The sequence below is a fragment of the Macrosteles quadrilineatus genome, unplaced genomic scaffold (assembly GCF_028750875.1).
Source record: "Macrosteles quadrilineatus isolate MER2022 unplaced genomic scaffold, UCM_ALF_1.0 Scaffold_8__2_contigs__length_117827958, whole genome shotgun sequence".
NCBI classification, from domain to species: Eukaryota; Metazoa; Arthropoda; class Insecta; order Hemiptera; family Cicadellidae; genus Macrosteles; species Macrosteles quadrilineatus.
In genome coordinates, this window is record NW_026542601.1 from 49660509 (window position 1) to 49686382 (window position 25874).

The 25874-nt window shown below is 36.1% G+C and overlaps 1 protein-coding gene across 1 annotated transcript; it reads left to right on the forward strand.

Moving 5' to 3' along the window:
- The first annotated feature begins 1005 nt into the window (after positions 1–1005).
- On the forward strand, positions 1006–25704 carry LOC129001532 (probable ATP-dependent RNA helicase kurz). Its single transcript, XM_054428859.1, has 20 exons — positions 1006–1119; positions 5468–5653; positions 6928–7161; positions 7793–8238; positions 8629–8818; positions 10572–10787; positions 11107–11242; positions 15590–15815; positions 16068–16224; positions 17918–18150; positions 18621–18838; positions 19540–19603; positions 19928–20088; positions 20612–20826; positions 21442–21573; positions 22058–22154; positions 23676–23813; positions 24349–24517; positions 25226–25323; positions 25490–25704. Exons 1-20 carry the CDS (start codon positions 1045–1047, stop codon positions 25564–25566), a joined length of 3468 nt encoding a protein of 1155 aa, XP_054284834.1. The 5' UTR covers positions 1006–1044; the 3' UTR covers positions 25567–25704.
- Positions 25705–25874: the final 170 nt, after the last annotated feature.

Consider the following 25874-nt stretch of genomic DNA (forward strand, 5'->3'; position numbering starts at 1 on the left):
TTTTTAGTTTGCTTGGACTATTACATTAATTTACAACAGGAATTTTTAATTGAAATATTTTATTATTTCTACGGGGTTTATTTTTTGTTGTAGGTACATGTATTTGGTATCATTTTAAAGGTAATTTCAGGAGGAACATTAAATGTATTGACGACTTTTCACCAATATTGACTGGAAAGTCAGAATTTCAATAAAAAGCAAAAAAACTACTGGACTTGGCCGCCATTTTGGAAAAATTGTGGTGTTCCACCAAAGATATTTTTGGAGACTTTTGATATGTTATTCACAATACTTTTCACTATCGAACAACAATGGTTTCATCTGTGTTCTAATTATTTCTAGGTTTTGCTATTTATTTTCTTATTTTAAGGCGCCTAAAATTTGAAGGAGACTGCAAGCGCGGTGAATAGAAGTCGTTCGGAGTTAAGAAAAAGAACGACTCTCCATTGCCCCAACCGAGCTGTTCAGCAAGAGCTGTTCACCTTCAATTTGAATCTCCCGCTCTTTGTCGATCTGTTTTGCTTGTCGACATTTTGCGTGTCGATAAAGTGGGAAAATTTACACAACCGTCCCACATAACAGACATCCCACATAACCGACATCCCACTTTACAGACATCCCATATTACCGACACTGTCGACATTTTGAGTTGTCGACAAAGTGGGACTATTTCAGTGTCGATCTTTTGGGATGTCGATAAACTGGGACCCCACGATCAAACTCACTCGTCGGCCGAAGCGAAAAGAAAAAGCCATGCTGCATGGAATGGAATGCTTTTGCTTGTTTATATGTATGTTTGTTTAATGTTTACCCTAACCTAACCCTATGAGTGAACTTCATACTTACTTACTTACTTCATACTTCTTTTCTTCATCTTTGACCAGCAGTTGCTGGATAGATTGAGTCGATACTAACTAACTAAACTAATATTTAGAACTATGCAGTCCATCGTCATAGATTCATAGATTGAGGTTATGATAAGCATAATTTAATTTTATCTTTAAATTATTTACATTTTCTGTGAAGTACTGTTAGAAAATAATAATGGGGAAGAAAGGCTACAACTGGAAAGCGCGACAAGTGGTTAATACTGTGGTTGAAAATAGCTCCAATTCAAAGGTAGGCTAGGTAACTTTAATTTGTAAGTTTATAGGTTAGTTTGTAAGTTTAATGGTTTAAGTTAATCGATTGTCTATTTTAAAAGTATTATAGTAGCCTACTCAAATGTTGTCTATTGTATCTTTTTAAATGTGCAGCTTTTTCATTAAAATATGTTACGCCTACATTCTCATAATTAGGCTAGTCATAGTCATAATCCGGTACACTAGAACAGTTTCATAAAATGTATGTTTCATTAACCCTAGATGGGTTGGGTATTACACGTAAATTTGACGTGGTACGAGTTATTTTTAGCGTTTTACCCCCCACCCCCTCAACCGACAATACCCTCCTTCCGGCAGTGCTCTAAGCAGTCAATTGCCTTGGTTGGGTCGTAGTGTGTTTCTTTATGCACTTGATAGTCAGTTTCTTGGAACACCAGAGGTGCCCATCCCCCCCAAACCCAGCAAACCCAGAGGCGCAATCCCCCCCCCAAGCCAAAGTAGTCCCCCCCCAAGCCAAAGGAGTAGTCCCCCCCCCAATTTATGCTGCCGTCTATTTAAACCTACCCTCCCCTCACCAATTTATCTGACAATTTTCCCTTTACCTCATAAAACAAGCATTTAAAGTATTTAGTAAACTTGAGGTACGAAAAACAAACTTGCTGATATAATCAAAATTAAATGTTTAATATGAAACGTTATTTAACAATACCTCAATATAAATCTAACTAATGGACGAATTATAAGTTTTTCAATTTACAATTCAGAATCTGTATTGTCAGCCAATATGTGTGCTCAGTATTGCAATAGACAACGTCTTCAAAACGTACAACAATATAGGCCTACTCAGTGAATTATTACTCTACTCCAACACAGTGCTGTAACTGTACAATATATTAGGTGGCGTTAATTTTTACAGGGCTTAAGAATTCAAACAGCTTTAAGTGCATTAATAATACTTTGGCAAAAAGTATATTGTTTCAAAATTATAGGCAGAGTCACGAAATAAGACAGACTTGTTGCTCGCCTCTCCCAGGCTGCCTTCTACAAAAATCGCCGGGCAAAATACCCATAGTATCTCTTAATATTTGCCACCAGTACAAAAGGTTTTTGTGACGAAGTAATCTTATAATTCATTTTGATAGCCCCAGGATTGCCTTTTATGACTAATAATGGTAGAAACGCATCTTGTCAGACAATCCGTTTGTACACAAAACACGAAACGATAACAGATAGGCCTATCAATTCACGGGTGTATATTGCCGCGGGCAGGACTGGAAGTAAACTGAATCAGGTAATGACGGAAAGACGGCGGTGGTGACGGTGGTCTCTGGATTGGTGTTTGTGTTATCAAAAGCTGAAATTGGACTAATTCTAGTGACGGAGGAGAGTGTTGAAAATATAATGGGATTCATAATTGATTTTTCCATTCAAAATTATTGACAATAATAACTAATTTATATGCCGGATGGTCTCGACATTCTACATTACTGCAGAAAAGGAAATTTATTAAATACTTTGAGGAGTTTGAAATATAGGCTACATAAAACTATTGACAGCACAAAATCTTTTAGTGAAAACACTCAATTAATTATGAATCCCATTATATTTTCAATTACTCTTCTCAGTCACTACAATAGTCCAATATCAGCTGTTGAAAACGCAGATGACAATCCCGAGACCACGTCGGTCCGTCATAACCTGAACCTGATTCAGTTTACTTTACTTACTTCCAGTCCTGCCGACGGCAATGTACGAATTGACAGGCCTATCTGTAATCGTTTCGTGTTTTGTATTAAATGTTTGTCGTATTCTGACGACACCTCCAGAAGTGGATCTTTTTTAAATCCTGACGATGGTGGAGTTAAAGAACCACCTAAACATATGTAGGCCTAGCAAGTAAAATTAGACACTGGTATATTAAGGATTGTGTGGCAAGGTCCGTTTTTACCATTCTTAGAAGCTATCTTAATTACGAACGGCAAAATGTTGTTGGTGGTGATAGTGAGCTACTTAGAAACACTTTTTCAGGCTGCTTATACAAAATTATACATTCATTATAACAGCTAGCAAAAAAATATCCCCCCAAAAATCTCAAAATAAGTCCCCCCCCCCAAAAAAAATTAGTACCCCCCCTCTGGGCACCCCTGTGGAACACATACGTCAAACTTACGTGTCAATACCCTTTGTGTATAGTAAAATGGCCGGCAGTACATAAAATTTACGTATTGATACCCCCTTAGTGTCACACTGTATGACACGATACCTTACTGTGCAATTCCTGTTCAATTCCTGCAATTCCTGTACCTTACTGTCGAATTCAAATTTACGTATTGATACCCTTAGCGTCATGCTGTATGACGATACCTTTCTAGGGTTAACCTTCAATCGGGCGCATCACGGAAATTACCTCCGGGTTACAACATTTATTGTTATAAAACCATAGATTGCGTTCGGCAAGGCAATTAGCCACACCTTACGTAAGTTAGGCCTATCTCTTTTGCGGAATTGGTTTTGTCTACTCTTTAAAACCCCTTTCCCAGTTGTCAGTCGACCTTGGGGAGTGGTTCGCGTTACCTACTACAGTTCAGCCAAAGTTACTGTGGCACGACCAGAACTGGTCTGGTCCCGGTGACGGGGTTGACGGGGGTAGGCCTACAAGCTACACATCCATATGCGATGATTGGTCTCAGACCAAAAGGGTATACATGCTTGGTAATTATTTAGTAATCATTTGGTAATTATAATTACCACAAGCTTTTTAGTATGTATGGGTTACAATTCCACATCTTCCCAGGGTACCTTCTGCATACCATCTAGGCATTAACTTAGTGGCTTTGTTGTTAACCTTTTTTAAGCTAAGTTATGTGTCTGTTTCCACAGTAGTTTCTTGTCCAGGACTACCCCTAGAAACTTCACTTCTGATTTCCATTCAAGCTCCTTCCCCTCCAGCTTGATGGTTCTCAGGTGGGCAAGATTTCTCTTCCTTGTGAATGGCACAAGTGAGGTTTTGTTCGGATTAACCGTCAACCCAGCGGACCTGTACCATTCCTTCGTTCAATTTAGCCCTCCTTGGATCAAGTCACAGAAGGTATTTTCAAACTTCCCTCTTGCAATGATGACTATCATCTGCATATCCGATACATCGCAAACCCTTCCTGGTTAACTTCCCAAGAAGTTCATCGACCACCAGACTCCAGAGAAGGGGGGACAGTACCTTGAGGACACCTCTTTTCAGTAACACTCATTTGAATAATTCTCTCTCCAATGTGTGTTTCCATTGTTCTTGTGGATAGCATATATATATGGTCAGAAGTGTTGAGGGTATCTCCTCTCAATTACCAGCAACACGCATTTTGAGCAGGAAGATCTACAGATAGGCCTACTTCTTTATATTAATTGACAAATGATCAGGCAAGCACTGAATAGAAAATAAACTGCTATAAGTCTGTGCCTTTTTGGACATAAGCATTTGACAATAAACTTACCTCCCATTTGGCAATAAGGGAGGTGCAGTAAAAAAAAGGGGTTGATGGAATCATAAACAGGTGGATCAGTAATACACCTATAATTATATATACAGGGTGAGTTTTAAATGAGTTCCCCCCCCTACTTTTTTCTACATTTCTTAAGATATCAACTCCGGACCACGTTAGATCATTGTAGAGTAGTAAGTACTTAATTTTGACTGGGTATAAATTTTTGGCCGCCATCTTGGATCCGCCATATTGGATAAAAAGTTGTTTTTTTTTTCAAATGTAAAGGTAGGGTTGTGACTCATTGTTTCAAACTAAATTTTTACGCTGAAAACGATGCTGCAATCCGTTTAAAAAAATCTTGATCCATTCTAAAGTTATGATAACTTTTTATAAATGTATTTTTAGCCCATTTTAACATTGTGCATACCGGTACTAAGACCATAATCTCAAAATAATGCTAGATAAAGATAAGTATACACCACCATTAATTTTCGACCAATTTTCACTTGGTTATGATGGATGTATTTTTTTTGGCCGCCATTTTGGATCCGCCATTTTGAAATGTGAAATTATTTTAAATATAAAGGTGGTGTACCCATCATTTTGTACTACTTTTTTATGCTGAACTCAATGGGGAGCGAGCTGGCGTAGTGGTTAGAGCGTGGGACCAGGGGTCCCTGAGGTCCCAGGTTCGATCCCCGCCAAGTCACCAATGAATTTTATCTAGGCCTAATTGATAATGCCGCAACCCCTAGGTCTAGCCTGAAGTAATGTGAAAAACAATCCCAGGCTCGTGCCTAGCGACCTAGGACCAAAAAAAAAAAAAAATCTACCATTATACTGTGGCATAATATTCTAGGTAGCATTTAACAGTAAATATGATTCTAGGTACAATTGGAACTGACAACGAAGAAAAATGAGCCTTATGATGATTGTAACACACTTGTTATTCCATCAAAGAAAAGGAAAACAGTTAAAACTAAAACCAATGGACCCGTTGTGACAAAAGTTTTATCCAAAACTCAGAGGAAAAAATTGGAAAAAATAGTCGAACGTAAAAAGAAAAAAGAAAACGTAAGTACTTTGGAGCCATCTATATAAATAAAATTAGAGTTTTGTCTGTACATTGCTAAGAATTATATATTTTTAGGCTATTTTTACGTTTTATACATTAAAGAAGCAGAAACAAGTCTTATCTATATTTCTGTCTGTCTGTCTGTAACACTCATGATGACATTTTACGCAATCTTCTTCATGAAAACGAGAGTACCTATCAAAATCCAAGTCATTTTAATGTATTCACTGGATTGGCGAGAGTGTCTTTAGCCATTAAAACATGGCCTCACTACTTTGTAAATAAAATTACAGACGTTCAAAAATGCAGTTTTGTGCGAATTTTGTCAAGATTTCGTTAATTTTTTATCACATAATCATCTATGAAATAACGAACAGCTGTTCGGATCAAGATTATTTTTTCTAGCTGTCACTGATATGTTTACAAATACCGCAATCATTTCTGATCAAGTTTTGTAAAAGCAAATCCCAAACAAAGTGAGATTAAAAACGTTTTTCTTACATAACGGATTTAATTAATCGCAAGTGCAATATTATAGTGTAACCGTAAATTAAATTAAATAACTAGGCATCATCCAGGTCAGGAACCAAAGATTCTTTGTGTATAAAATTGTTCTTGAGTTTTGATAACCAGAAAGAAGACCTTGAATCAGTGTTGTATATGGCTGGGACACTTAATGATCGTCGCAAATAGCTTACAAACAAGGTTTTCACTCATTGACGGCGCTTCAATGGCGATTGTGTAAAGTGTAAAGTAAAAAAATCACAACTGCAGTGGTTGATTGTAATAGAGGTATACGGATTATGCTAAACTCGCTTTTCCAATGTGTCACTTTCTGTTTCTACTCACAGTGTGATGCAATCGCTGGACCATACAGCCAATAGGCCCATAGCCCATCTCTTGGGTACGTACGCCTACCAATTTATTCATAACCTTATCGATGACGATCCTTGATACCGGTACTTTTCCATGGAATACATGGCCTACCTACTTGAGAAATAAAGTTACAAATGTCCAAAAACTCAACATTGTGTGATTTTTGTCACATTCAACTGACTACTATAAGATCCCCGTGCGTAGAACGGGCACACAGCTAGTCATATCTAAGAACTGTTAGGTTTCTATTAGGCTACATTTAATATAATTTATAACTTTCATTAGGTAGTTACCATTTGCAAGTTTTTATTCAATTAAAAAGTTTTAATATCATCCACCAATAAAACTTTATCATTCAAAATTCTATTTCTGATGGAAGCTGAAATATTTTTTTCAGCGCTCAACAATTTTAGAAGCTCTTTCCAAAGTACAAGCCCCTGAAGAATTGCTAAACAAACTAACAACAATAGCCTCTTTACAAACTAAAGGTTTGAAGCGGCATAATAATGAAGAACAAAAGGCAATCAATTCAATAGCTGGCAGCAGGAAAAAAAGGATGAAACTGTTGCAGGAAGAGGCTAAAGGACAAAGTTCTCTCCTGACAGATGACCCCAATATTGTTGGGTTTGATGTAAGTAGGAAGTTAAAAATTGTTCATCAATAAATTGTCTAAGTGGTGTGACGCTCGCGTCACAGCCGAATAAAATATTCTGACTTAGAATGGTAGCACGCACAAGAAATCTCTGAATTTAATTGAGCCTCAAATCGATCCTATGAGCCCAGTACCGCTACAGTGGGTAAATAAATATGACTAAGTGGGGTTCGTGTAGAATGCACTTGCCTTTTACGACTTAGTTTTACGAATAAATCCTATACTTCTCATCAATTAAATGTTAAAACTTTGGGTAGGTCAGTTAAAATACTCAAGATTTATTTTATGTTTTATGTATTGAAGCAAGTGGAAAGGTGTGCTTACTAATTGTCGTAATTATAATAAATGGTCCAGGCTAATGGATCAGCTTGTTTTAGTTAGTAACAAAGCTATACAGGTAATCTCACTTCAATCTACTCCAACCATTAAATTATGTTATATTAATAATCTGATACATTTTGCCAGTTTTCTTAAAGCATTACATAATATTGACAATGTTTAATCAGTTCTAATATCCCTAGAGCTAGGTAAAGCTTAAAAATGCCAATACTCATGAAACATTGCCATTACAACTTTTAATGACAAATCTTGTTTCATGTTTGATGATTAGCCATCAGACACGGATTCCAGTGCTGATGAAGATGTTGATATTAAAGAAGAGCCTGAGGACATTGATCAAGTAAAGGTAACTAACACGGAACTGCAAAAAGATTTAATAAACACAAATGAAACCAAATCCGAAAATTTAAATAGTGTCACGATAGACATTACAGACGATAATGAAATAAACAATAAAGTAACACATAAGGATAATACTTTAAAGTTGAAAGAAGAGAAGGATAAGGTTATCAAAGTTGAAAGTGTCCCTTCAATTTTTATTCCTGTTAATCGAGATGAGAAAATTCAAGAAGGACGATTGAAACTGCCAATCCTTGGAGAGGAACAGGCTATCATGGAAGCCATCCGGGAAAATCCAATAGTCTTGTTGGCCGGAGAAACAGGCAGTGGGAAGACTACGCAGGTTCCACAGTTTTTGTATGAAGCTGGCTATGCAAGGTAAAGCATTTAGTTAGTCCATCAGTATTAGTTTCTTAGACAATATAACCAAATAATTCTCATAATTTGTTATTAAAGGAATAAAATGGTGTCATTGCAACAAAAATTTAGTTATGCTAGTTCTTTTACAGATGTTGTAATTGGTCAAAAACTCTTTCATAGAGTAAACGGACCAACTAATGCCAAAGTTGTTGTTTACTTTGTATGTCTCTTTAAATACTAGGTAAACTTTTAGTTTGTAGGTAACATTTTAATAAAGTATTATTAGTGGCAAAAGTTAGTACTTTTATATACAAACTTTGGTGAATTTCAAAGGATTTTTTAGCTGTCTTTAATTTAGAAGGGAAGCACGTTAAAAACTTCATAATTATTTTTAATATTGTTTTCTAGCAACAACAAGCTGATCGGAATAACGGAGCCGAGAAGGGTTGCGGCCATAGCTATGTCTAAGCGGGTTGGTCAGGAGCTGAATATGAGCGAAGATAAAGTCTCCTACCTGATAAGATTTGAAGGAAACACGACACCAAACACGCAAATCAAGTTTATGACGGACGGTGTTCTCTTGAAAGAACTGCAGACTGTAAGAACTTTTTTACCCATTTATAAAGTTTTGTAATATGCCTACCTAGATAATGTTTATTTTCCTTAGCCAACAGTCCTATATTAGTGCAGTACTTGGATAATAATTTATATTATCTCGCCTGGAATATCTGAACTTGTGATGTCTCAGTAATTTAGTGTACAAACTCTGATTTGTTATACAACATTTTTGCAACCGAACCCTATAATTATTTAAATAAGAGCCTAAGGGCTGCTTTTCCACTGGGTCGCAGCCACCAGAACTGTAAAATTGCATTGTGTCTTATAGAGCTCTTCACACAAGTGGGTCGCAGCGACACACATTGGGTGGCTGCGACCTAGCTCTCAGGGCTGCACGCACAGCTTGTTTTGTCTTCTGACTACCTTCAACAGGGTTCCACATTCTGGAAAGTCAGGGATAGTCATGGAAAAAGATTTTGGTCATTGAAAGTCATGGAAATAGGCAAAACGTCATGGAAATTCCCAATGATGGATGGATTGGAGGGGACTTTTCAATGCTCTAGTCGGGCGTAACCCCGACTATTGTAGCATTTTTCAGGGTTTTTCACAAATGTACGATAATTCAATTTATTGCAACTGTATTAGCTCAATAGGTACAATCAGGTCCCTACTTTATCTTATAATTTAATTTAATATTTATTAGTTTTGTAGGATATTGTTGCAATGGTAGTGTATAGGTACTAAAATGTTACAACTTTACTATAACAACTCAAATTGCAATATAGCACAAATATTATTACAATGTTTTGAGCTGTCTTAGTTCGTGAGAAGTTTGTGAGTCATGGAAATCAATGGTAAATGGTCATGGATAGTCATGGAAAGTCATCGAAATTAATCAAAATTTTTTTGTGGACACCTGTGTTCAACCCGTGACTCCCACTTGCTTGAAGCTGCACACAAACCTGTGATACTCTCTTGGTTTGCGGCTGTTTATTTTGAGCTATAACATTAGCTATATTATTAGAGCTTTATTTGGTTTACAATTAATTGCTTGTTAACGGCGATATGAAAGAATAGAGTACCTAATAAATTTCTTGTTAATAATGAATGTTTGTCATTAGTAGGTAGGCCTGTAAACCAAAGAAGAAAGGAAAAGTCTCTGACGAACAAAAAAGCAAAAATTTGATTCCGAATCATGCAACACGAAACAGAGTACCTTTTTGTTTTTAGCGAAAAGGTCTCAGTCAGTTGGTGGCAGCCAACATGTGTAAAGGGACAAGCGTGGCTGCGACCCTAGTGGGAAGGCGGCCTAATATGTTTCTTTACCTAAGAAAATACTTAAAAGCATACTTAAAAACATCTTTGGTGTGCTAGATTCTGATCTACCATTTGTTCATCTAACATACCTGATTTATTAGCCGTACTGTTGTGATAGTTGATTGATTTTAATGTTTTCTGCTGACCAACTATACAGTTATTAAATACTCCTGTATTTGACATTTTGGCCTCTAATCCCGTTGTTAAAAAAAATGCACTAATCTAAATTTTAAAAATCCTCACAATGCATCGCTCTCATTGTTCACTCTGCAGTAGTATTAATTCAACTTATTTAATTTCATAAATGTGAAAGTATGTGTCTAAAAATGAAGTAAAATAATTAAATAAATAATAGCCTAATAAGAAAAAATGTCTTGGAACATACATAAGTTTAAATAAAAGTTTTAAAATGTACAATGTCTCAAATTGATTACAGTTTTGTACCTATTTATAGCCTCATAGAAATTTGTTTCCAGGATTTTCTGCTGAACAAATACTCAGTCATTATCCTAGATGAAGCCCACGAGCGCAGCGTGTACACGGACATTCTGATTGGTCTGCTATCTCGGATTGTACCTGTTAGGAACAAGCGAGGGAACCCTCTCAAACTTATAATCATGTCTGCCACTCTTCGACTTACTGACTTCACGGAAAACACTCGACTCTTCAAAACTCCCCCTCCAGTTATCAAGGTAAAGATTATTTTTTGACACAAAAACATTTTTTCATCTCTTAACGATCTATTGTTTACACAAATATAACTAGGTAGTAATGTTTGACTTGTTGCTCACAAGTACAAATTTATAATTTTACCAATGCTGTGTAATTTAGGATCTGTACAGTTCCCAACAAATGAAGTGTTTGTTGAAAAAAGTGCAATGTTGGTTAGGTCATGTAAATTTATCTCTCTGAACACTATGAGTTAGAAAACATAAGCATAAAAAAAACGTCTACTCATAGCATTATTATATTACGGTTTGACTGAAAATAACACGCTTGCTAACTTTTCAGGTTGAATCACGACAGTTTCCTGTAACGATTCATTTCAACAAACAGACACCTCAAGACTATGTGAAAGAAGCTTATCGCAAGGCTTGTAAAATACACACTCAGCTGCCTGAAGGAGGGATACTCATATTTCTCACAGGTAAACAAATTAATGTTTTGTTAATCATATACTTGTGTGTCCGATTACATAGGCTACACAATACATATTGCCAGTGCACTAATATTAGATAAGGTAAACAGTAGTGATGGGTTGGTACCACTTTTTCAAAGCCGGTACCGGTTCCTAGCCAAAATCGATTCTCGGTTCTCGGTTCCAGTACCATGGGTACCTTAATTTATTAGGATAGGCTACTTAATTTTTTTTTCTAAAACAAAATATCCATACAGTATTTCAATTTCATAGTATTTTGCATTAGTATAGGTTAGTACAAAACTGAAGGGATTAAGAAATTAAAACTAATTTGTAAAAGAAAAACACACTAAAATACCCAAACACATTTAAATCAAAATAATATATAATGTAGCAGAAGTGTTAATAATATTTGATGAATTGGTGATGGGTCGATACCAAAATTTATCGATTCTTGATACCGATACCTGAAAAAACAATTCTCAATACCAATATCATCTTTAAAATAGTTTTACCAAGTTCACTGAATGGATTGGTTTTTACCGGTTCTGTATTTTTGAGGTAGGCTATTAGGGTGTTTTTCAAGTAAAAAATGTATGCAGCAATGAAACATTCTAACTAGCCAATTTCCAAGTGTAAACCCTTCTTATCACATCAAATAACTACCATATTTAAGGTACTATACAGGGTGATTGAAAAGTCTGGGTACGGCTTAATATTTTGAAAAATAATAAACGTAGAACTACAAAACTTGGAATCAAGTAACAAGGCATATAAATCTATCTTAACACATATCCAGTGATCCGCTACCTCCTCAGGGGGACGGCCCGCCAGGAGTCAGGAGAAAATCTTAAATGTAAGCATAAGTCGATATGCACATCAAATTAAAGGTCTTTTACTGCCATTTTTTACTCAGGCATTCTTTTGAGCTTGAATTTACGGCATCGTAATCTAAAAGTTAAGACCTTTAATTTGATGTGCATATCGACCTATTCTTACGTTAACAATTTTCTTCCCGATTCCTAGGGCAGGGTGTCTACAGGTCACGGATTCCCGGAAAGTCCCGGAAAAGTCACGGATTTAATAGTAGGGCACCGATATTTCCGAAAGTCACGGATTTTGATATAAAAGTCACCGATTTTTATCGAGCTCGAGCCGAGCTTTTACGATCGCGATCGTACGCACGGCTTTTGCCGCGATCTCAGAAGACATGATTTTCTATGCCTGTATTTAATAAAATGATATTTGTTTTTGTGTTGACGCCTTATTTAATCCCCATTCCTACAAAAAAAAACAACTATCCAACTTAATATAAAGGGTAGCCCAGCCCAGCGTAAACTAAATGTTCAACAAACTACCAATCGTCATTCTGCAGAGCTAGCAAGAGGACTACTACTTTCCAAACCTACAACAGTCAACAATACGGTAAGTTAAACAAAATAAAAGTATTGAATGGATCTACCGAGTTACAGTAGTCGATTGTCAATAAGGGAGCCTAGGCATAGGAAAGACGCAATCTCATTGGGTCTTGTCTAAAAGATCAGTTCCACTTCCACGTCAGTGCACAGTGCAATGTTGCCAGATGGACGATAATTTTTGTAGTTTTACAACAACTACTGTAGTGGCTAAAACGAAGTATTTACTTCTCTAGTTCGGCCGAGCTAGAGCTGTCTTTTGATGAACATCCCTAAGGGCCATTTCAAAGTAAAGTATGAAAGTATTGATAAGTATCCACCCAAAACTCTACAGAAATTTGGATGAAAACTTTACTTTCTTTACTACTTTCTTATATTTTCTTTATACAGTGCCCCCTGAGGAGAAAGCGTATAATAGCAATGTAAATTAAATGAATCTTTGAACAGCTGCCATTTTGTACTGGGTCAACCTTTTTGAGTGCGGTTTGCGGCGTTGTATTCTACAAAAATAGACCTTTAATTTGATGTGCATATCAACCTATGCTTACATTTAAGATTTTCTCCTGACTCCTGGCGGGCCGTCCCCCTGAGGAGGTAGCGGATCACTGGATATGTGTTAAGATAGATTTATATGTCTTGTTACTTGATTCCAAGTTTTGTAGGTCTACATTTATTATTTTTCAAAATATTAAGCCGTACCCAGACTTTTCAATCACCCTGTATAGAGGGGTGCCTGTGCCAGCCTGATATTTTCAGTCCAGCCAAACTCAAAGTGATAATTGTCGTATTCTGAGATCACTGCAAAATTCGAAACATCTTTCTCAATTACTGAAACATCATCACCCACTGTGTAGACATCATCATCATCTTCCACGATCACGGCAAAATCACGAACATCTCCTGTGGCCGTGTAGACATCATCGTCGTCTCCTGGGATCGCGGTAACGTCATTGCCGTCATCCCCGCGGCAATATCATGTCCCGCGGTCACGGAAACGTCATAGTCGTCTTGGTCGATCGCGGCAATATTGGTAATTTTTTGGAATTATCGGTACCGATGTTTCACCATCGGTTCTCGGTTCCGGTTCTTTTGCCAAGAACCGGCGGAATCGACATTTGACGTGAAGTACCGAACCATCACTAGTAAATGGCTATTCAAAAGAAACTAATGATTACCAGCCTAAACTGTCTCTTAAATTCATACAATAATAATAATAATATATCTTTCAGCTCTTCACTTACTTGGGACATAGCAATTACGGACACACGAAAAAAGGTTTTTGCCTCCATACATTCATTGAAAAGATTACAGAATTTTTTACCACAACACACTAAACTACATTTGATCAAATCACTTGTACTACCCCACTTCATTTACTGCAACTCATTGATCAATGACATGACTGTGATTCAGGCGGGTATGCTCCAGTGGTCACAGAACTATTGTTTGAGATCTATGGTCTGCGACGTATGGAGCATATCACGCCATACTACCTTGAGGCACACATCCTGAAATTAAATGATCAACTATTCATTAAAATTTTGACATTGGTTTTTTTCAATTTTGAAAACTGGCTCCCCAAAATATTTCAAATCCTATTTTAAATTTGTGTCTCAGGAGTCAGGGTGGTTCACGAATGTCTCGTTATTCTTCGATCACATTGCGTATACCTCATCATGTGACCACAGCTTATGGCAGGGCTTTTGTTGTTACCGCTTGTCGTCTGTGAAACGGCCTACCCCTGCAATTTAAGACACTTGAAAAACGTTCCCAGTTTGTGGCTGCACTGAAAAAGCTCTATTTTGAGAAGATGGTCTCGGCTAGCGTGTCCTAGGGCTACTGTTTCTTTGCGCGTTTGCTGATGCGTGTATCCAAGAGTGTGTAAATGTGTTTTTTTATCAATATTTTTACCTTTTTGGTAGCCTAAGGTGTCCAAAATTACTTATCTCCTGCGAGACGCGTTTTGCATTAATTTCAATGCATCTTCAGTTGCTGTCACAGGTCTCAACATTGCCCATATAAGTAGTTGTCACAATTTATAAAACATATTAACACAACCGTACAGTTCACGAAACACATACGTATATACAATTTTTCGACCATTGTCACACACGTACTGTACATCAAGCGAGCGGGAGAAGACACGCAAACCACCACACACACAGATCACTCATCACAGGTCACGTTGAAACCTGTGACAGCGACTGAAGATGCATTGTAATTAATGCGAAACATGTCTCGCAGGATATATATGTAATTTTGGACACCTTAGGCTACCAAAAAGGTAAAAATATTGATAATAAATAGGTGTCTAGGCTAATATTTACAAAAAAAGTGTTTTTTTTTTTAATTTGTATGTTTTTCTTCTTTTTTTTCTGAGAAATGTAGGTACTTGAATTAATTGTTAAATATTTTATGTTTAATTCGATTTTGTTTTCCCAATGTAATATTATTTTTGTTATATTTTTGAATGTCAGGTCAAGTGTAAGAAAGGACAATGTGGCCCTAACTTTGTCTGAAAAAATAAACGATTTTCATTTCATTTCATACGCACACTGATGAAATATTTCCTCGGTAAATATTGATCCGAATTTGACATTTTATTTATCTAAAATATCGTAATAGTGTATAAATGCTTCATTTCTAAAAAAATTACCCCAAAGAGCTCAAGTTCCTCAGTTTAGCTATGATACACCCTTGATAGATAGTGACTTTACGATAACCATGTAGTCTTCATTCATGTGTCTTACATTGTTTTTTTAACATTTTTTCTCGTAGCTGGCTGTTTAGTATGTGTTTGGTTAATGATGTATTTTACTAAAACCCATACAGGTTATGTAAGGCATGTACTTTTGAAATTCTGACTCATTGGTTATGTTTCCAAAAGTTATAAAAAACCTTTTATGTAGTTATGAATTATTATTTGAATTTATATTTTAAGGTCAACAAGAAGTGAACCTTGTGGTTAAAAAGTTGAGGAAAGCTTTTCCGCTGCGGTCTCAAAAGCAGAATAATCTGGTCAGTGATAAAACAGAGGAAAAAGACAAGGAAGATGTTGAAGAGGATGAGGTTGATGAAGATTTGAAAGATGCTATGAAAAAAGCAAAGCAATCAAAACGGAAACAAAAGAAATCTCCTGCTCCTTTGCCAGTGATTAATTTAGACAAGTAAGTGCTCCTAACCATTTTTAAGATTGGACACTCGGCAACAAAATGAAATACATGAGAAAAGGATGAATTAATATTTTACAGGTTTTAAGTTGCATCTGAATTTAATGTACCCGGTACCATACTTTCATAGGTTTGCAATATAAATGCTCATTAAGTCATTATAAAGACCAAACTTCTTCAGAATTTCAATAATATTACCTCATATTTTTGTCTGTCAATAGTATTAAATCTCATAGATTGATGTTCCAGCTATGAACTGAACCCTCAGGACGACACAGAGGGAGACATGTTGGATGATGGCTCTGAAGCAGAAGAAGGGTGGGAGGAGGAGGAGACGTTCACTACAGTACAACCACTCTGGGTCCTGCCTTTGTTCTCCTTGCTGCCCAGTCACAAACAGGCCAAGGTAAGTTTACTTCCTTATCAGGCACATTTTGATAATTAGACCTTTTATGTTGATTCTCTACTACTATATTTTAATTTAAGCTCTATGAACAATAAAAAATCTTAAGTTTAGGTTATTCCTCTTTTCTAAGGTTGGGGTTTCCTCCTCGTGGGGAAACGGCAGGTGGGGGCGGGGGTAGGTGCATTGTCCATTGTTGACAAGCCATTTACGCTCCTGTCATCATCTCGTAGTTGCTCTTGTTTGTCTTTAACAACTTTTAAATACATCGAGCTGACATCCACAAAGGGTCTTGAAAGTGGCTCGTCTTCGATCGCCATGATAAGCGACTCCGCCGTATTTTGTTTCCTCCAATCAGTCTCCTTGTATAGAATTATAGATGAATCCAACCAACAATATGATTTGTTTCTAAAACGCGATCGCATATCTTTGAGTCATACTTATCTTTGTTTTTAACTTTAGACCTCGCCTAAAAGCATGTCATGTTTGAAACAGAAAACAGTGTAATCAACCTTCAACTTAGGTCTACAATGGAAACTCCATGTACAAAATCGAAACTTAAATTTATTAATTATCATACAAATCTGATAGTGAAAGAAAAGAAAGGGGGTTCACAATAAATTGTACAAACAGTGGGAAATGAATTTACTTTAAAAAAACTTTAGGCTAGGCCTATTATAATGGTTTTAATTATTTAAGTTCAATGTTATAATTTAGGCTACTGCAAGGATCTTTCTCAGGTGGGGTGATCGAGCGGCATTTGAAATTAATCTTGTGATATAAACCTAATTAAATTTTGTTTTAAAATATAAAGTATGTTCGAATTATAGATTGGTTGAATTAATAATAATTTTGAATAGGTTAAGCTTCTATAAGTTCTTGACTTTGAATTTGAGTACAAATGTCCAAAGGTTGGGCCTAAAAAAAGTTTTAATGGCTTCCAAAGGGGTAAAAGTCTATTGGAGTAATCTCACCAAAATTGATGTCTTCTTTGAAGTAAAGTTCTTGATGTTGTAAATTATGAATGTTCGTCACAAGGATGGTTCTTCTTTCAACAAATTTCACAAATTTTGTCCGAATAATGTACTTTTCTTTATAAAATTTTAATATTAAATATGTAGTGTCTAATTTGCATCTTCATACTATCTTGGCTCTATTGGAAGTGATGATGGTCTGATGTATTGTTGCACTCACATATGTCAATGCCGACTTAATAACATAAAATTATAGGCCACTGTTCACATATATATATTATAACACATTTCATTTGCTAGAGAGCTGAATTATAATTTTGAAAAGTTATTTAAATAAAATTGTATTGAATTTGAAGCAATTTTGTTACAAAAGTTATAGGCTATTATATATTTACATGATATTAGGTTATTTGAAAATTTCTATATTATATTGTATTAAATTGATTACCTATTGGTCTGCATGGACAATTAATTACTATATATGGTTTGAAAAGGGATTAACGTTTAGATAAAATGAAAACATATGGTGGAAATTAAATTATTCTATAAAAAAAATATTGGTGAAAATATTGAATTGTTACAACAGTACCATTTAATTACCTAAGACAAGAGGTGATTTATTTTATTATAAATATGTGATTGGGTAAATTCATTGGATCCTTTTTTAGATTAAATAAAATATGATTCGGCCACAGCCTGATTTCATGAATATCATTTTGCAGGTTTTTGAGCCCCCACCAGAGGGTTGTAGACTTTGCGTGGTTGCGACCAACGTTGCTGAGACTTCCCTGACCATCCCTAATGTGAAGTACGTCGTGGACTGCGGCAAAGTCAAGACACGGCTGTATGACGCTCACACTGGCGTGTCTACGTTTGATGTGCTCTGGACCAGCAAAGCGTCGGCCAATCAGAGAGCGGGAAGAGCTGGGCGAACAAGTGCTGGTCATTGTTATAGGTGGGTGACAATTACAACTCTGTATTTCACTACGCTCTGATGACTGTCTTTCTTATGTACTTGTGTGTCATTTCAATTTCACATACTGTGCAGATATTGAATTTTTGAGTGAAAGTGTCAAGTTTATTCTGGTTTTGGTAGAGAGAAATTCATTGTGACAAAAGGTTTTAAAATTAAAACTATTCCATCTACTTTATGTATCATTGTGGGAGGGATGAGGGAAAGGCTCCAAACAACATTGATAGTGACACTACTAGACGCTTGTGGTATTAAACTAATCCAATGGCAATATTTGCCATTGTTGATTGTTGAGTTGGCTGTAGAAATATCAAAAACAGTGGTGGGGGATCTTGGTTCTTGTGTGCATGCACATCCCGCTTGCCTTTACTAATTGAGACAAACTATACCTGAACATAAACAGTTGTTTGATGATGACGTCAAAGAAATAAACACCAAATTTATACTTGCAGACTGTACTCCTCGGCTGTGTTCAATGATGAGTTTTGTGAGTGGGCTGTGCCGGAAATGCAGCGTCGGCCTGTAGATGAGTTACTGCTGCAGATGAAGTCTCTCGGCATCGATAGAGTGGTCAACTTCCCCTTCCCCTCCCCCCCAGACGTCACGCAGCTACAGACTGCTGAACACAGGCTGACACTGCTTGGGGCGCTGCAGCCGCCCAAGAAAAAAGGTGGGAACGGATAATGTGAATGGGTAAAGTGGCTTAGTAGTCTCTAAATCATCCGGCCCACATCGTAACTAGGTAATGCTGAATAGTGGAGGTACTAAATGGCAATTAGGGAAATGGTAACGTAAAATTTGAGAATACATCGATCATGGAAAATGTGAACATTTCCCTCAGTCTGAGAACATAAAAATCATCTCCTGTTTTTGTAGCAAAATCTGCAATTTCCACATAGGCCTATGCTTTTTCCAATCACAATAGTACCACAAAAATAAAAGCTGGGCTCATTTTCCAACTTTTCTGGCTCGGTCCAGCTTATAAATCAAGTCTCTCAGACTACAACTTTCACTAACATTCACAAATGCAACTTAACCGCAAAGTGACACAACTAGCCTGGACAATACAAAGGCACAATGACTTGTGGAAATTGCTATAAATAGACAAACAACTGTATTACTATACATACCACTCCCAGATTACTTAACGGCCTTGCTAGCCCACAGCAAGATTAAAGACTGAATATATTTAATACAATTTTGAGTATGTAGTATCAGGTGTCTTGCCAATCAAAGCTAGCCTCTAAAACATTAACCTTTCAAAGTAAACTTATTGCTAATAATTTACAATACATTTTTTTCAAGTCATTGACTATGTTGCTCTGTAAATTATAAAAAAAATCAAATTTCATTACAGATGCTTTGTTACAGATGCTTGCAGTTCCAAGTTGACCCCTCTGGGACAGACCATGTCTATGTTCCCTGTGGCTCCAAGGTTAGTGTTGTTTTCTTCTACTATCTTATAACTAGTAGCTTTTCCTGTGCTTTGAAACCCCTTATTACCACAGAGTAATCAAGTTTTTTCTTCAAAGCTACCCGAATCGTAGAAAAATCTCCAGAAAAACAATGACAGAGTTTTTATTTATATAAAAAAAAATTATAAAGACAGATTTTACTGTTATTTTATGGCCTTTGCTGAGCCATTTCCATAATTTGGGAAGTGTTTTGTGTGATTTTGTTGTAATCAATATCTTTATTCTGTTAATTTTGGACCTCTATTACGTATAATATTTATCTTTTAATGGTTTTTCCACTGCAGGTTTGCCAAGATGCTGTGTCTGAGTCACCAGTCAGGTCTACTTGGTTACACATTGGCTATTGTGGCTGCATTGTCCGTTCAGGAGTTTCTACTCTCCGGGGACAAACACTGGCTGAAATTACGACGACAATGGGCCGGAATGGGGAACTCACTCTTGCTTGGTATGTTTATTTATAATTTTTCCTTAGAGGTCCCTAGATGCTTAAATTATAGTTAGTTTTTTTGCACTCCCCAATAAGTTAATTCCCTGAGGCAATCCTTGTTTAGGTACCTAAGGAAATCTACCAATCAGCTTCCTGATGTAAACAAATTGCCAAAGGTTTTCTTCTTAACCACATTGAGCTCTTTTCTTGTGGTGAAGCAGATGATCTGTCTCCTTTCTTTGACTCTGAATGAGTCTCCGTCATACAACACATGAGCTTCATACGCTTTGTAACAACCCATGAATGAAAATAAAAATACATTTTCATTGAGGCAAATATAAGGATCACACGGCTCTTTCTTAGAAACCAAATTGTTCATCCAGAGATACAAGATCTGGACTCATTCTAATAAATTGAGCTTGATAATGAGAACGTATTACAGTACGGTATCAAATGCTTTGCTAAAAAAATTTTCCCTATATTCCATTTCAATAAAAATAGGAAGATTATTTCATGCGGATGTTTACGATCTCATGTCCAGGTGATGTGATGGTGCTGCTGAGAGCAGTAGGAGCTGCCGAATACGCCAACTCCAACAGTCATCTGGAGAGGTTCTGTACCTTGCATGGTCTGAGACACAAAGCTGTGGTAGAGTGTCGTAAGTTACGACTACAGTTGACCAATCAGCTGAATCTACAGTTGCCGGGGTTGTCTCTGGTGGTGGATCCTAAGATGATTCCTCCCACCGATACACAGGTTAGTCTACCATCAGACATTGGACTTAATCTATGTCTCATGTGAGAATATATTACAAAGTTATTAGTATTTTTAGTGAGGATAGCAGGCTTACCTGAATAGGAAAGAGTCCAAACTGCCACAAGAGACATAAAACGTTACACTATATACATAAAACATTAGAATATTTCACTGTCCCCGACAGTTTTTACTATTTTCAACTAAGAAAGAGAGTGAGTTGTCTGGTGATGATATTATAAGGTTAGTTGTGTATGTTTTTGTTCCCTTTTCTGGAACATAAATATGTGGGTGGGAAAAATTCTGTGAATAAATAGCGAAAACCGTGCTTTTAAAACTGTGTCTGTTTAAATTAAAACTTCGGAGGAATAAGAAAAATTGTCTTTCAAAAACTTTAACAGACACAAGCTTGCTATCTCTAAACTAAACTCTTTTTGACCAGGGGTTGAAACATGCAATCGTTTTTGTCTATTTTTTAACTTATTACATTCATAGGCCTACTAAGTAAAAGTTTCCAGAACAAATCTTGAGCATTCATATTCAGTCTGGTTAGGACTGTTTTCTCTTCTTTGCGTATCATATAAAAGCACATGTATTAATTGCAGTTTTTGTTTTAAGGCAAGACAACTACGACAGATAGTACTGGCAGGTATGGTGGACCAAGTTGCCCTCAAACTGACAGATGAAGAACTGACTTCCAGAGGACTACGCAAGGGCAAACCTGTCTACCAAACACCCGAGATGGAAGAGGTTTGAAACGGTTCCATGTTATATTTTCAGTATAAAAGTTAAGGAATAATGTTTGTTGAAATGTGGAATAATGATGTTGTTGGGGTTGGTGCTTAAAAAAATAATATTGTTGGTTACTTGGCTGATTTATTGTGGTATAACTTTTTGACAGTTACATACCCAAAATGAAAGCTAAAACTCATTCGTCAGGTTTTATTTGAAAGAGATCATGTAGTTACAATAATTTAGTGGGTAGTGTAGTGTATGACAAAATCAGCCATCACCACATACACACATTTTAGAATGTAACTGTAAAAATTTGGGGCAAACTACTTTTGTAATCCTGACCCATGTTTTGGCCAAACGTCTCTCTTGTTTATGAATTCATGCACTTGAAAGAGAATTGATGATCATCATTACAGTAAACAAAATATTTTGTTATAAAAAATATTTTAAAAAGACAATACCAGTACTAATTACTGAACAACTCATGTGATCTCTGTAGGTTGTGCACATGCCGTCAACCTCTGCATTATACAAGGCTGCTCCAGAATGGATTGTTTACCAGGAAATATTCCAGACAGACAAGATGTACTTCAGAGGTGTGTTTTAGAGCTGGAGATAACCTATAGCATAGATTGAACGTATTTCCTTACATCTTGATGGTGTTAACGCACAAGGGATTTTAAGGGTTGTTCGGATAGCAGAGTTACCTGATTTGGAAAAACTTCCATCTTGCCACAAGACACAAGAAACACTACACACCGTTACTGATATGTGTTAATTTGTATTATCTAAACCCAAAATGTTTTTGTTGCTTGCACCAAAAAGAACTATTCTTATTATATTATTATTATATTATTCTTATTTATTCTTTTTAGGTATGCTATCCCAGAAAAATCCTTAACATAAATTAATTTGTCACATGTATGGACTAGAATAAGAACCTTTCAAGGTATATTTTGGTCCTAAAATGCATTTTACTAAATATTTATTTACTGTCGGTTAACCCAATTGACCATTTTAACCAAATAAACTGATCTTTACTTTTTACTAATTGATTGTACAATATTAATGTATCCAAATTTTAAATTGCAAGGATGTCACCAAAGAGTGCAAAATCCAAGGTGTTACATATTTTTTGGCGTACTTGAAAAATCTTAATGATGAGGAGGAAATGTGGATGAGGACATCTCTCTTCTCTACCCAAACCTTATTGAGTGATCTGTCAGTATAAGTAAAATATCAATATAGGCCCGTTCACACGGGGCGAGTTTACAAGCTGCACGCCAGCGTGTAAGAAGCCGGCGAGTTGGCGAGTGTGCTTGTATTCGTTCACACGGAGCTTGTCCACTCGCAAACGTGTAGAAAGACGCCGGCGAGTCGGCGAGTGCGCTTGTAGTCGTTCACACGAAGCTTTTTCAACTCGCTCAGTAGCTGGCTTGAACCAAATCCTCCAACATCTTTGAGTAACAAGCACACAAGCACAAGCAACTGTGTTCACACTGGGCTACTTTACACGCCTACTCGCTCAAAAGCTGGCGAGTTGGCGTGTAAAGTAGCGGCAGCGTCAACTTTTTCCAGAGCTTTTTTACAAGCAGCTTTTGAGCGAGTACGTCGTTCACACTGAGCTATTTTACTAGCTGCGTGTAAAAAAGCCGGCGAGTAGCTTGTAAACTCGCCCCGTGTGAACGGGCCTTATAGTATTTGATTATAAATATTGTAAATATTTTGTGTTTTTTTGTGCCAGAGTGGATTGAGCCCATTCAGATAAGATTGCAATGCTGACAAAAATTCTTAACATCCAAGTTGTTTATATACTAACCTAACTTTATTAAATGTTACTTTTTTAGGTTAAGGATGTAACTTGAGCACTAAGGCCTTTGTTTTAAGATTTTTTTATTCAATTAAATGAAATGAAAAATTAGTAGGCTTACCTGAATGGGAATGAATACACTCCAGCAAACAAATTTAAACTTTTAAAACACATCTTCGTTACGCACTACAGTAAGTGCCAATATAGGCCTAAACAATGCTGATATCGTAAGATTTAATTATTCAGTTTTACTGCTGTATGTTCTGACCAGTAATAACAGTTTATTAACCACCCCAATGTTTAATAGGAGTGACAGCTATAGAGCCTGAATGGCTGCCGGTGTTTGCACCGACTTTATGTAACTTGTCGTCTCCGCTCACCGAACCTCCACCCAGATACAACGAGGACACTGGCGTGGTGTATTGTCACTTCTCTGGCTCGTTTGGTGAGTGAATACTTTCTAATGATGCCCTCAAGAGTGTTAAGCTTGTACAGTTCTCCCTTTTTTTGTCCTAACCCTCTCAGGAAATGTTGAAATACGGTAGTGCTTGTTTTTACTATTATATGAATGAAAAACTAAGGTGCAATTAATTTGATATAATCTTTTTACAAAAATATACTTTACTCAAGTAAAAATGAAAGAATTTTTGAAAAGTGATCATGAACTTGTACATATAAAGTTCACTCTTGATTATCCTAGCCCTCAGGTTATCCAGGGTCATTTTAGGCCTAAATATATATATATATATATTTTTTTTTTGCCAGAAGCCTAAAATTAATTACCAGTACGTTATTAACGTATGTTTCTATTTAAAGAAAAAATATTAATTAATTTGTGATTTGTTAAAATTAATGCTTAGTAACCGTTGGCAAGCTAGACAAGCCCTCTGCAGAAAGTAAATAATAGCAGTGGCATTTCCGCTCTGGCTCTACTTACTTATTGATGTAAAACTGTATTTGATTTTGATCAATAATTTCAGGCAAGAGGGGTTGGCCACTGCCGGTGACCGAGCTTGAATTTCCAGAAGGTCTTGATCGCTACAAGTGGTTCGCTGTCTTCTTTCTCAACGGATCTGTTTGTCCAAAACTCAAAAAGTACTCCAAAAATCTCCTCTCCACGCCTCAGACCATGGTCAAGTCCTGGGCAGGGTGAGTTGAGATGATTTTTTTAGTCCATTTTAAGCCAAAAATGAGAATTTATTTATCATAATGAATTCTACTGTTTAGGTAATGCACTTTAATGGAGTTTTTACTTGGTTGAAAAACAATAAATAATATGTGAAAATGTCAATTATATTTGGTTTTGAAACCTACCTTTCTTTGAGGATTCATTAACTATGAAATGTTTAGGAATTATTATAAATTCTGAACACATTTTAAGGAAAAGCTGTGTAGCCACTCAATGAGTTCTTTTGGAAACTAAGGAGTTCAGCTAACTTGGGTGGGAAAATAAGAAATAAAGAATTACAATGGTTTAGAATCTTTACAAAATGTCTTTAATCTACCAAAGACATCTTAGACCAGGATGAAATGTCCTTTTTACTTTGTGTGACTTTCTATAATACCCTGGACTCTAATTTTGTGACCTATCTGAACTTAACTCCTTTCCAATAACTCCATAAATGTTACTTGTTATTTATTCTAAAAAATAATCCCTTGCTATTAAAAACAATCAAAATGCAAGTGAGTTTTGCATCTTGTTAATTTTGTTGTGTTTATTTTGTTGTGTTAATTTTGCTCAATGCTTATGTAGCCTGAAAGACAATAAACATATTCTTATTCTTATTCTTTTAAAAATAAAACAATGTTTAATTATTCTTATTTCTCAGCACTGTCTCACACAAACATAATTTACAGATTACAACCAAGGACTGAGATTTTATTGAAGACACTTGTTGCTGCCCAAGTAGATTCAAAGTCGTCTCTACTTGAAAAATGGGAAGACGAACCAAAGTGTAAGTAATTTATTTCCTTTTGAGTTTCAAACAAGAATTTTTAGCTAACTCTTATCCGAATGCCAAATTCTTTTCCTACTTATTGATCAAACTTATCACTAAGCATAGAGTTTTTAATTTTGACGTTTTGATTGTTAGTGTTCATAAATATTTGTCCTTTTCCCAGATCTCCTGAACGCTTATCAAAGTTGGCTCCCCGAGTCTGCCCACAATGAAGTTGCAGTTTTGTGGCCTCCTTTATAAAATCAAAACCATTCCTAGCCAATATACCTGTCTAGCTGTAACATACAAATAAGTTTTTAATCATCAGTTTTATCGGAGAATCATTGTAATATATTTGTTAAAAGTGTTTACAAGTATATTTTTGTGATTTTGTATAGATGTAAATACAGTTATATTTGAACTTTTTGAAACGTTGGCGATTCATGTGTTTTATTAACCTTTTATCTGAACACTTATTCTAGCTTACTAATAAAAACTTTGATTTAGCCTTGTGTGGCTAACAGAGGTTGTTTTTAGGAAGTGATCGGTTTAAACTAGCTTATTTTAAA

Coding starts and splice junctions, on each gene's coding strand:
- LOC129001532 (XM_054428859.1), top strand. CDS start 1,045: ATGGGGAAGAAAGGCTACAACTGGAAAGCGCGACAAGTGGTTAATACT. Junction 5,654..6,927: donor GTAAAAAGAAAAAAGAAAAC/GTAAGTACTTTG, acceptor TATTTTTTTCAG/CGCTCAACAATTTTAGAAGC. Junction 18,151..18,620: donor AGTGCTGGTCATTGTTATAG/GTGGGTGACAAT, acceptor TTATACTTGCAG/ACTGTACTCCTCGGCTGTGT.